This window comes from Taudactylus pleione, unplaced genomic scaffold, assembly GCF_031769625.1.
Source record: "Taudactylus pleione unplaced genomic scaffold, aTauple2 ptg000061l, whole genome shotgun sequence".
NCBI lineage: Eukaryota > Metazoa > Chordata > Amphibia > Anura > Myobatrachidae > Taudactylus > Taudactylus pleione.
In genome coordinates this window covers 15,978,828-15,991,344 of record NW_028284463.1, presented here as the reverse complement: position 1 = coordinate 15,991,344, position 12,517 = coordinate 15,978,828, and the positions used below count along the sequence as shown (strand labels likewise).

The following is a 12,517-nucleotide window of genomic DNA, read 5'->3' as shown; positions in this document are numbered from 1 at the left end:
CAGCCTGATTACTAGTCATCCCTATACTGGTTATGGGGGCGAGTAACGCAATGAGACTGTGCTGTACGCAGGAGACAGCAGGGCCGCAACTAGGGGGGGGCTAGAGGTGCACGTGCACCGGGTGCTGGAATGCAGTGGGTGAAAAAAAGGCTGACTCACGGTTGCTTGGCTGCAGATTCAGATGACGGTCATCCAAAAATGGCCGCCGCCAAGGAGGAGACAGACACTAGAGGTCCTACTGGACCTCTAGTGCCTGTTAGGCCAGCGCAAGTGTCGGGAGAAGATGCTGAAAGCTGCATCTTCTCCCGTGAAACCCCCTGGCAATGAGCATAAACCCCATGGCAACGAGCGTGAAACCCCCTGGCAACGAGCATAGAACCCCTGACAACGAGCAGGTAATTTTAAAGTAATTAGAAGCCTTACTGTGGGGCATAAAATGGTGTCGGGCAAATATGTAAGTGGCACTTTGGTAATAGGCATTACCGTGTGTGGCATAATGTGTAATGGGCATTCTGGTGTGTAGAATAATGTAAGTCACTATACCAGGGATGTCTGACTAGTGCACTGTCTTATGGAGGAGCAAGGACAAAATCCAGGTGCGGAAAGGGAGGGGGCGCAAAATTGCTGCCTTGCACCGGGTGACAGATATCCTAGTTTCAGCCCTGGTGTAACACAATGAGACTGTGCTGTACGCAGGAGACAGGGGTGATATCTTCTGCATTGGGGCAATGATGAACGGTCTGTTACTTATAACCTGCAGTAACTAATCTTTCTCTGTGTATAAAGGACACCATTGACCTTTATGAGTAGGACCCTTAAAGGTTTCTGAAAAGGCAATGTTCTCCTGCACACGTATTGAAGAAAATTCCTAAAACCCAGCCCGGCGTGGGATAATCTGGAAACTTGCACCTGAATACACAATACAGTTTGTTCATGTGTTACTTGAAGTACCACTAAAGCTATAATACAAGTTTTCAGTAGCACACAGGTATACAGTACAAGTGTTGCATATCAAATTAATCGGCACAGTCTGCTGGTGCGCCCTAGTCACATTGCGTTGCAAATTAGACGTATTTTCGTCAAAAAAAAAAAAAGATGCCCTGCGCTAGCACTCTCACAGGATCTGGCGCACCGAAATGGGTTTATTAGCGCGACTGCAGCAAAGACGTATAAGGACACATCTGTATGATTTTTGGTCTTTAAATACATTTTGTGCATTTAGTTATATTTTATTGGGCTTTGTTCACCAATCTGAAGCCTGTAAATTTATATTTTCGCTGCTTTTCTATCTGCAGGCGTCAGCTGCTACTCTCGCAATTTGGACTATGCCCGGATGCGGGCTATTGCGGATGAAAATAACGCAGTCCTAATGGCCGACATGGCACACATCAGTGGGCTGGTGGCAGCTGGCGTAGTCCCCTCTCCTTTTGAGCACTGTGACGTGGTGTCGACCACAACGCATAAGACGTTACGCGGCTGCCGGGCCGGCGTGATCTTCTACCGGAAAGGTGGGTTCACTGCATGAGATTCTTGTATTAACCTTACAAGCGGCAAAGTCCTTATGTCGGCATATATTTTTATATTGCAAAGTCGGGGAGATGAAACTGCGCCACATTTATTTATAGAGTCCACCTCTCTTCTACTACAGGAGTCCGCAGTGTGGATCCAAAGACCGGCAAGGAAATTCTGTACAACTATGAGAGCCTGATTAACCAGGCGGTGTTTCCTGGCCTGCAGGGGGGACCTCATAATCATGCAATTGCAGGTAATGGGGTTATAGGGTTGCCCACCCTCATTGGTCATAAGCGACGAGGTCTCACTACGTTTTCTATGCTTTGTCCTTTTTCGTGCAGGAATCGCTGTGACCCTGAAACAAGCCATGAGCCCAGAGTTCACACTGTACCAAACACAAGTCGTCTCCAACTGCCGGGTGCTGGCTGCCGCCTTAGGGGGACTTGGTTACCACATTGTCACTGGTGAGGAAAATGGGTTACATTTCCGTCATTCTAGAGGAAATGGGTAAAAGTTTCTAGGACTCTCGGCCAAACATCAGATAGACAGAGAAGTGCAAATTACTGTTATGTGTGTAAATAGCAAAAGCAGCCATTCATGATGAGTAAATATCCGTTTTCTCTAAACGTAAAAAAAAATTTCTGCTTAAAAACTTCTGCTACACCCTTTTTCCATATCTGCAAAACTTTTAAAATAAAAAAATGCATTTATAAAAAAACAAAACTGAAAATAATGATTCTGCAATAAAAGCGGAGTGGTAACTGGTTATATAGTTGAACATGTTAATAAAAAGGTATTTGGGCGCGTGCGCTTTACATGGCGGTATGTGGGCATCACTGGGTGTGTCTGGTAGCCGCAAATGGCACAACAGAGGGTGGAGGCTGTACATGTACGACTGGCTGTCGTGTGACTTGTTCATTGTCCACTTCCAGGCGGCTCTGATAACCATCTCATTCTGGTTGACCTGCGGAACAAGAACACGGATGGGGGAAGAGCAGAGAAAGTCCTTGAAGCCTGCGCCATTGCCTGTAACAAGAACACCTGCCCTGGTGAGGGTGCTTCCACCGTCTGCCCCTATATCGCACGTTTAGGGCTCGATTCCGAGATGGATGCTAATGCAATTGCTGCTGCGATTTCATACGCAGCACATCTCTGAAAATAGGCTAATGCATGCCAAAGCACAGCCGGCATAAAGACGCCCACTGCTGCCACCTTATATGCGTACAATGTCGCTTACCTGTGTAAATATCTGTAACATTGACGCACATCGAGCAGCCATCTTGCGCTTGAAGAAGGTCTGACCTGCCGCGTTCTCTTCTGCTCTCCTGGCACGCTGGGAGCTCTCCTGCTGCATGGCAGATTGCGATGGCTAATTTATGCACGCCCATGTCACTGCGTTTAAACGCTACGACATACCTGCATTTTTTTCTGACCACCCCCTGTTAACACCCCGAAACGCTGACAATTTGTCACTCACTCTGCGATGGAGGCCTATGTGCGTTGGTAATTGCAATGCGAACGCGCAGTGCAGCTGCCACGCATGCGTGATGGCAAACAATCGCTCGATCTGCGTACGTAATCGCCATTGCGTTCATCTTTGAATCAGGCCCTTAGTTGGGAAGACCTTGTAGAATAGTGACTATGAAACTCTTTCTACATCAAATGATGGCTACGTATGTCCCTGATCCCAGGTAGGGTTGTGCTTGTGTAGCACTATCTGTGCACATATTGTGGTAGAAAGTGAGTAGATCGTGTGTGTGTGGTGTGTGTTTTAGATGCTATAGGGCAATGTGGGAATAAATAAACACTAGATTTATATGTCGGCTACAAATATGGAACTGTATAGACTAACACCGCCTACCGTGGAGTGGGAGGGGCTTGCCGTTTACATTCATATGTTCAGAACTAATGCAGGTAAATTGAGGAACAGGGGTATGGTATGACTTGTCGACACCAGAATCTAGACTGGTTCTGAATGTCGACAGTCAGGTCAGCTTGGTCAGTAGGTCGACAATCAATAGACATTTATTTAGGTTGACATGTTTTTTTAATTTACCCTAACCCAAAAAGTCAACACTTATGTCGACTCTTTTTAAACCATGTCAACCGAAATGAATGTCTACCTATTGATTTCTGACCTAATGACCCTGTCGACAGTGAGTCTGGTTATAAGTGAGTAAAATTAAGTATGAAGTAGTGGGATGTTTTCTATTACCAAATGATCTAGAACGGTAATCCTAGAACTGTTTAATACGTAATTGGAGACTTGAAGTTCCAAGATTTATTTTATTTTTTTCCCTTGTATGAAGACCGCAGTTTGTTGAAGAGTACAGCTCACACAGATTCTCTCAGATGTCCTTGATAACGTTCTGTGCATGTGTCCTCCAGGTGACAAGAGTGCATTACGCCCCAGCGGGCTCCGATTTGGAACCCCCGCCCTGACTTCCCGAGGATTCCTAGAAGAAGACTTCAAAAAAGTTGCACATTTCATTCACCAAGGTGGGTTGTGGTTTATTCCGTAGTAGCCGAAATGAAGCCGCTGTTGCCTGGTGTGAGTTAGGCTGTTACCGCTAAGCGTTAGGATTAAATATCATAAAATCATTGTAACTGTTTTAGTAATTTTTGCTCACTCTGGTATTCGGCAGTTTTGTATCTGTAATAAATCTTTGTTCCAACAATGATCTAGAATAGGACGATGGACCGTCCTGTTGTGTATGCACTTGACCGTACAGTTCCAACCGGCAATTTTCCTCCACAATGGCATTTTTGCCCCCTCAAAATACAAATGTTTAATTTTTGGTTTGGTGGTGGTTGCTGTTGATTGTTATTTTGTGTTGTATTTTGACTTAAAAGTTTTTTAGTAGTGTTTTCAGTAGATATTGGTTATTTTCAGGATAGGCTTTAGTCAGTTGTATGTAATGTGTCTGAGCCTTGAATTAAGTTGTTTGCATAGATTTGAGATTACTTGGCCTCCGAGAAATGGTTGATATCTGTGTAGTGATGCTGTAATTGACATAATTTACCAGAGATTGGTTATATTTTGTCGACATGCAGCATGTCTATATTCATAATGTCGACAGTGATTAAATTTTACTATGAAAAACAGTCCCGGTGGTCAAGCGATGACTTGCCTGGTTCAGTGGTATCTTCCGGGTACGGGGGCCAGTTGATCGGTTGTGGCGTCCAGTGGTGAGTTTACTCCCCCGAAACTCTTCCCCCTAGCGCCTAACCTCACCTCCTGTAGCCTAACCAGTGTTCTTTCCATATAATTTTCCACGCTGGGTGGTATCAAGAAGTAGCCGGGTCGGGGACTTCGCAATAATGAAATGTTGAAATCTTGACCTTGAATATTGTTTTCAACTCGAGAGTAACATTTTATATATTTATTCCTCTCTTATTAGAGACCCAGACGCCTGCAGCTTTTTCATAATCAAAGTCTGTAGGATCTGGTCCCTCTAGTGACATCCGCATCAGATTATGTAGAGTACTCTGCATCATGCAATTCCTTAAACAGGTTCTAAATTCATTTTACTGTAGAAGATCCTTTTAGAGTGGCCCAGATACTGCACACTTACTCTTTGGTCACAAATACGTTTTTATAAGAGCTCACCAGATACCACCAACTTGCTGGCTGGACGCAGATGAGAGCTTCCCCGCTTGGTGGCTGGACTCGCATGAAAATGCTGCCCAGATACTGCTCCACTTGCTGGTTACACATAAGGCCCAGTAACAGACACGGCATCTGTTCACCTTCTGCACACCCGTTGCTCTGCTAGGCAGAGCAGTGGGTGTGCTCTCCCCAACTTCCCCCCCACCGAGGAACACTGCGGCCCGCGGGCGGGACAGTCCCAGAAAAACGGGACTGTCCCGCTGAAAGTGGGACAGTTGGGAGGTATGGTATTCCCAATAGCTATGACAAGTTTCCAGCTTCAGTAACACTGATGCATACCTCCCCAACATGACCCTCTCCAGGAGGGACACAATGCTCTGGTCCTGGACTTCCCTGGTAAGAGTTGGGGCTGCAGCACAGAATTCAAATAGGGGAGTCACACCAACTGTCATTTCACACACTGCCAATCATCACTGGCTGGGTCTCACTGACAGTTGGTGTGACTCCCCTATTTGGATTTTGGACTGTGCTGCAGCCCCACCTCTGGAGCCTCCACCAATCATAAATTACCAGGGAAGTCCAGGACCAGAGCATTGTGTCCCTCCTGGAGAGAGGGTCATGTTGGGAGGTATGCTGATGGAAATTTACAATTGCTAGTAATATAAAGAGGGGAGGGATGGGATCCACTTAGGAGTGAGGTCACAATACGCACAATATTGCCTGGAGTAGGTGCAGTTGTTTGTGCAGTCTATGGAGAACAGATCATGTGCCTGTGAATAAACCTTGCGGTGGATTATGATTCTATATGCCAAGGCTCAACAAAACCCGGGGGCCTGGTCGCCATGGCGACCAGATTTGGCTGCCTGGCGACCAGATTTTCAGCAACCCCCGGGCCCTGTAGTGCAAATCGTGAGCGAGGTCCACACTACAGAGTAACAAACATACAGCCGCCGCTGGCGGCTCTGTGTATGTTATAGCAGCCGATGAGAGTCAGACAGACTCTCATTGGCTGCTGCGTCGTCCACGGAGTGAGCCAGCTGGAGCTCACTCATGAGCTCCGCCTTCCAGCTCACCCTGCAGCAGGTGATGGGAGAGACGTCATGACGTCTCCCATAGTGCAGAGCGGCCTGGAGGAGCGGACAGCAGCGGTCGTCGTATGAGCGTGGATCAGGTAAGTTGCGTTTTGTGTTTGTTTTTTAAGGGGTACTGGGGGTGGCCGCTACTGGGGACAGTGTGGGGGCACTGCATAGTGGGGTTTGCCGCTTCTTGTTCGCCCACTGCCGGCGGTGGCTTTGCTTGCCCAGAGTTTTTTGGCTGCGGAGGGGTGGTCTTTCTGGGGGTTGGTTGCCTGGAGAGAGGGGTTAGCTGCTCAATAATGTGGCTATGGGGTACTGGGGGGGTCTGGCTCCTAAACTGTCATCCTGGCTCCTAGGTTTTAGAAAAATCTGTCAAGTCCTTCTATATGCGGTGGCTATATTAATAAGATTTAAGAAAAATTCTGTATCTGGCTGTAGGAGGTGGGGATAGGCTTTGTGGGGCGAGTTAGGCTGCGGGAGGGGTGAGTTAGTTAGGATTAGGGTGTTTGTTTGAGATAGTGTGAAAATACTATTAGAAATTCGCCGGCATTTTCACTGTCTGGATCCCGCTGCCGCCATTCTGACCGTTATGATTCAGACTGTCGGGCGCCGTACCCAGGGCCTGATTCAGCATGGATCGCAATTGCAACCGCGCACGCAGATTGGTAGATGGTGCGTACTGCGCATACACTGCAGTGCGCGTGCGTGAGTTAGCGTTACGATCGCTGTGCGATCACCTAAGCAGATACAAAACCATCGCAGAGTGAGTGATGTCAAGTCAGCGTTTTTGGGGTAGTCCGAGAAACGCAGACGTGCCAGTTCGTTTTTACTTGGGCTCGCATAAATTAGCCACTGCAACGGCATACGCAGGTTGTGTACTCGCTGCGTGCGACTAGGTTAGCAATTTCTGAGTAAGGTCAGACCTTTTGTAATTGTGAGTGAGGGGCTGATGTTACCAATGTATACGTAGGATTGTAAGGTATTACGGATGTGCGGAAGCGATAGTGGATGTCTCCATGCTGGCTTTGGGCGTCTCTATACTAGCTTTGTGATTGCAGTCATTAGCATATTTTCACAGCATACCTGCGTGCGCAATTGTAGCTGCGATCGCAGTAGCGATCCGTAATGAATCAGGCCCCCAATCCGCTCTGTCAAGACTGAGAACTGCACAAGGGGAGCATCTGCTGCAATACCAGCTACAGTCGACAGGTGGCGCTACACAAGCACTAATGACAACTGTAATATGTGAAGACCGCAATTCCTGCTACAGGTGACAGGTGGTAGTGCACCCTCATTAATGACATCTGCAACTTTTTTTTTTTTACAAAGGTCAACCAATTATGGCTAAGAAAACCCGTACAAAGTCCTGTATGCAGGCTGTATAAGGAACTCTTTTTACCAATCTTTGCACAAGCAAAAATGGGATTTGACTTCTATGCTGGTGCTTCCCAATTCTGCATTCACCATCCCGTCATTTTATGCTTTGTTCCTCACGAGACTGCATCCTCCATCCCATCAGCTTTGTCCCTTGCAACTCATTCTTTCAGGACATAGCGACTTGGCTGGAGGTCTCTACCTACTCAAGGCAAGCCGTTTCTTCTGGGAGCCATCCGCAATGTCACGTCGCTTTCATTTAATATTCGGTTCAATCTCCTCATTAGATTTCCTTTTGTAGAATAACAATTCTTCTTCTTCTGTTCTGTTCTATTTCCTACAAAGAGGTGTAAAATCATTCTTGGATCCATGAATCTCTAAGCTCAGGGGGAGGTGGGATAAGGAGGGACCGTGGTGCAAGCCAACCTGGGCGATTAATTTATCATACGTTACCTTTTTTTCCAGAAAGTTATTTCTGGACAGTCCCGGGACGTATGGAGTAGTTTGCCCTAATGTCCACATCCGCACCAGCAGAAAGGACATGTAGGGGAATATTTTATTATTCTAATTAGGGACTAGGTTTTATTTTCATGTTTACTAATAGGTGAGTAGGACGTTGTAACATGAAAGCTTATGCAAGACAATATCCTGGGCTCGAAGGTCTTCATGATCTCAATGCCAGCTTATGAGGGTGCTTAACCGGGGGTCATTAGCTTACCTCAAATGGATCGAGGTTAAATATTGAGATTCCTCATGTGTTCCACTGCATCTATTAGGATCCAGCAAATCCAATTTATTCTTCATGAAACATATCTCACTCCTTCTAGACTCCTGAATAATGTATGTCCTAAATGCAGTGTATCCCAAGGTACCTTTTTGGAATCTACTATGGGAATGTTCCCTGGTGAGGGATATTTGGAATTGTCACTCAGGCCGTTGCTAGTACAGAGGTTCCCCTTTCCCTGTTGACGTCCAAGGTGTGTATAATTGGGATTTGGCCCTCTGACGTTCTTGATGACAACATATTTTATAGTGTGTTTACTCTTTGTACATTGGCAAAGGTGGTCATAGCTAGATCCTGGATGGTGCCTCTGAGACCGGTTTGGAAATCCCTTGTTAACTCCACGGTGTCTCATGAAAAATATATGTACCTTGCACAGAGGGCTGAGTCCAAGTTTGATAAAAATTTGGAACAGATGGTTTCATTCTGGGTTATATACAGCCTCAATGTCTCTTCAGTAAACTTGCCTTTGTATTGTTCGTCCCACTACCTTAATGTGGTTAAGTAGTTGCCTCTTAGATATCTTTTATTACATCTAATGCTAACTTTCTTGTGGTGTCATGTCACACTATTTATTGTGTGTTCTTTGTTTGCTTGTTACAATGCCTGTTTGTATCTCACAGGTATTTGCTGTATACATGTCATATGCACGGATATTTGCTGTATACATGTCATATGCACGGATATTTGCTGTACCGTTTTATTTGTGTGTCTGTTCTGTAATAAATGTAGAAAAGAGAGAAAATAAACTGCCTATAACAATGTTTGCAATCTAAAAATTCAATAAAGATTCGCTCCAATCAAAAAAAAGAAAAACAAACGCAAAGACTGCAAGAGAGCTTAGAGCATGGTCGGCTGAGGACTGACGCAATTTCTGCGGCGTGCGCCAAGAAGTGGTGTACGCAGAGGCATTGGCTAAGACTCTAGTTCGGGAGCTGAGATCTGTCCTGAAATGTATGTATTGGAGGAGAGTGCGTGTTGCGGTTTTCTCAGTCTGCGGCAGGACATCGGGTTTGTAGGATTGTGTAGATCACACATTTGAAAATGGCATTTATGTAGCCGGATTAGTGCTTATTCCTGTGTTTGCTTCTGGTTTATCTTTCATTTTGTCTCCGATGTGATGGGGGAGGAAACTAGTTCTCATTGAGTCTTTCTGTCACAGCTGTGCTGGAGGCGCTGTGTGTGAGATAATGTGTATTCTATATTTGGGGAAGTTTAGTGCCGGATGGCAGGTGCAGACTGGTTTCATTTCTATTCTCCGAGCAAACACTGTCCCCGGCTTTCTCTGTATTTAAATCACATTCAAAGTAGTGATGTGTGTCAGATGGGGGGCGTAAGTCTTCCGGGGGGAATCCAGCCCAGGCTAACTGTTTCCCAGCATTTTCCCACTCGCCTCACTCTGGAAGCTGCGTTTTCCCAGTTATGTAGTCAGAATGTCAACATGAACGTTGTGTCGACAGTCAAAATGATGACTGACACAATGTCAGGTTGGGATTAGGGGATAAAACGCTACAAATATGCGCTAAAAATATGTTGACATGCCGACTGAGACATTCTACACCACACCCGTTTTCCTGTGCAGCTTTGTGTATCTGTGTGTATGTGCCGCTTCTCTCGTCCCTTCCAATTGGATAACCGTTCAGAATATTTTTGGGGGGAGGCTCTGCGGTTCCACCTCCTGTAATTTAGGTCCCGTAAATCCAAATCGGCCAAGAAGGTATTTATTGCATTCATATTACCCATCTCGTAATATATGAATCTCGTGTCAGCCATCTTGTCTCTTTTTCACAATGGTGATTTTTTTTTTTTTTTTTTCCAACCAATTTTATTGACAAAATTACATTACAATAAGTATTACAATGTCAGGTATAAACCATAATACATAACATATAGTTTAGAACACTAATACAGTGACAAAGAAATAACCATTTTGTATTCTATAAAATACAGAAACAAAGAAATAAAATACTAATATTAATAACATTAGTCAAATATAATTGTTAACATGGCTAAAACTGTAGCTAAAACTTCCATATTGTACAAGGATGTTAAACCGAAACATTTTCTCAGTGCAGCCTTTATAACATCGGAAAGTGTAGAAATATATGGGAGCCAAACATCAAAAAATGTTCCTGTCATTTTCTCTTTGTATAAATAAGTTTTTGTCCAATCCATAAAAAAATAGGAAAGAGAATTTGGTATGAAATAAATGTATGGGGATAGGTTCTGTTGAGATCCAGTGTGACATATTAGTTTTTTTTTGCAGCAGCTGCCAGTTTAATAAGCAAAAAACGATTACCGTTAGTTACAATGGTGACTATTTTTAATAATTTCTATTTTTCTCCCCAAAGATTAGATAGGGTCTGGTCTCCTAGTAGGCGACCCTTGATTCTTGACTTAAACAATAGGGAATGTATTTGTCTTCCTGCAAAGCGTTCCAACATCTTTGGTTTGATGTTGGAAGTCGCGTGCACTGGAAGTTATGTGCGTGGTGTATGTATATGGAGATAGTTTAATGGAGCATAGAGCCTGTAAGTGTTTTTGTTTTGTCTCCGTTATTTGCTTATGTAAAAAAGTGTTAATGTGCTCAGGCTATGGGGTTATTACAGAGGGTGGAGAGTATAGAGTGTGTTCGGTTTAGTAGGCATTAATCTTACAGGCTTTATCTCAGTCTCCCTATCGCAGGGGTTCATCTTTCCTCCTCCACTCTAATGGTGAATGCAGTCCTGTTTTTATTCCAAAGTCCATTCTGAAGTTCGCTATGCATAAACTAGTGTTCCCAACCCCCCTTATTTGTAGGATGTGCAAACCACATGCGAGGAGAACGGCTTGTTACTGCAGCTGGGAGTATCGCTGTTCCTGAAATCTGCTTGTGGACCGTGTGACCAGAATGTCCCGTGTTGACCTCAGTGACCTCAGCAATAGTGTAATAAGGAAATCCAGCTGCTTTACAGTTTACTAGCTGGCTGCCAGGGCATGCTGAGACTTATAGTTCCACAACGGATGTCAGCCATAGGTTGCCTAGATGTAATGTTCCTGTTGATCTCTATTTTTCAGGCATTTTGCTCACACTGGAGATCCAGAACGATATGAACCCCAAGGCGACACTGAAGGAGTTTAAGGATAAGTTGGCGGCCGACGGCAAGCATCGGGAGAAGATCTCTTCCTTGAAGGAGGAGGTGGAACAGTTTTCGGGCGCCTTCCCTTTGCCGGGGCTCCCTGACCTGTGAGGACCCCGGCAGGACTGGCCTTTGTGATATTTTCATAGTGTTATTAAAATAAGCAAATGATGGATGAAAATTTAGGCCAGACCATGTATACCTATCTGAGCCAATTGCCAATTCCCCCATTGTTCTAGGTCTGTAACTGACATTTACACTGGATAAGGCACCAGAAGCTGGTGTTTACCATTTGCTGAGATAATCAGTCCCGAGAGGAAATGTAATTATGTTCTATCCCCGGCGCAGACAGCTACAGTCTGTTCTGTTCATGTAACAGTCAGGAATCCGACTTGTGCTGGACTACAACCACCAGCATCCTCAGATTTCACTTGAAATTCTGGGAATTTATTTACCCACATCAATATAAAAAGATCCTTACAGCCGATGGGTGGTGGTTTATTGAAGGGTTAATGACCAGCACTTTCGCTGCAGAATCCTGGAAGCTGCTCTGTCAAGTCCACTAATTCCTGGACACTGGGATTGTACGCCGTGTCCTGTAGGTACATCAGCTTGCTGTGTCTTACCACCGATACTGTACTGCACTAACAACACTGTCTTAATAAAATGGGATCTCTTGTAGTACATGGTGTCTCCTCTGTTGCTGAATGAATTGATTCCTTTTGCAGTGAAACAGCCAATGGCCTTTGTACTTGCAGCGAAGTGATGCAGCGTTATGGAGATAGGCCTATGAGGACAACAGGTTAAAAGACCAGTGGTTCCCAACTCTGTCTCCAAAGCACCCAAACAGTCTAGGTTTTAAGGATATCCATGGCTAAGCACATATAGTGATCAAAATGAAGGTAGTACTAATTAAGTCACCTGTGGTCAAGCATGGATCTTTTTAAAACCTTGACTGTTAGGGTGACTTGAGGGCTGAGTTTAGGAACCACTGACCTACACCCAATGGTAAGTGTAATGGGTGTAGTTCAACATGTGAAGCTAG

The 12,517-nt window shown here is 44.9% G+C and overlaps 1 protein-coding gene across 2 annotated transcripts in view; it reads left to right on the top strand.

Annotated features, from left to right (window-relative positions):
• Positions 1 to 12,156, top strand: part of SHMT1 (serine hydroxymethyltransferase 1) — a 32,719-nt gene extending 20,563 nt beyond the window's left edge. For both annotated transcript variants that reach the window (XM_088464940.1, XM_088464939.1), the window contains exons 7-12: positions 1,296 to 1,508; positions 1,649 to 1,765; positions 1,854 to 1,976; positions 2,445 to 2,561; positions 3,901 to 4,011; positions 11,411 to 12,156. In XM_088464940.1, the coding sequence (XP_088321066.1) occupies positions 1,296 to 1,508; positions 1,649 to 1,765; positions 1,854 to 1,976; positions 2,445 to 2,561; positions 3,901 to 4,011; positions 11,411 to 11,583 (854 nt within the window). In that variant the 3' untranslated portion in view covers positions 11,584 to 12,156. The remainder of the gene's footprint in view (positions 1 to 1,295; positions 1,509 to 1,648; positions 1,766 to 1,853; positions 1,977 to 2,444; positions 2,562 to 3,900; positions 4,012 to 11,410) is intronic.
• Positions 12,157 to 12,517: the final 361 nt, after the last annotated feature.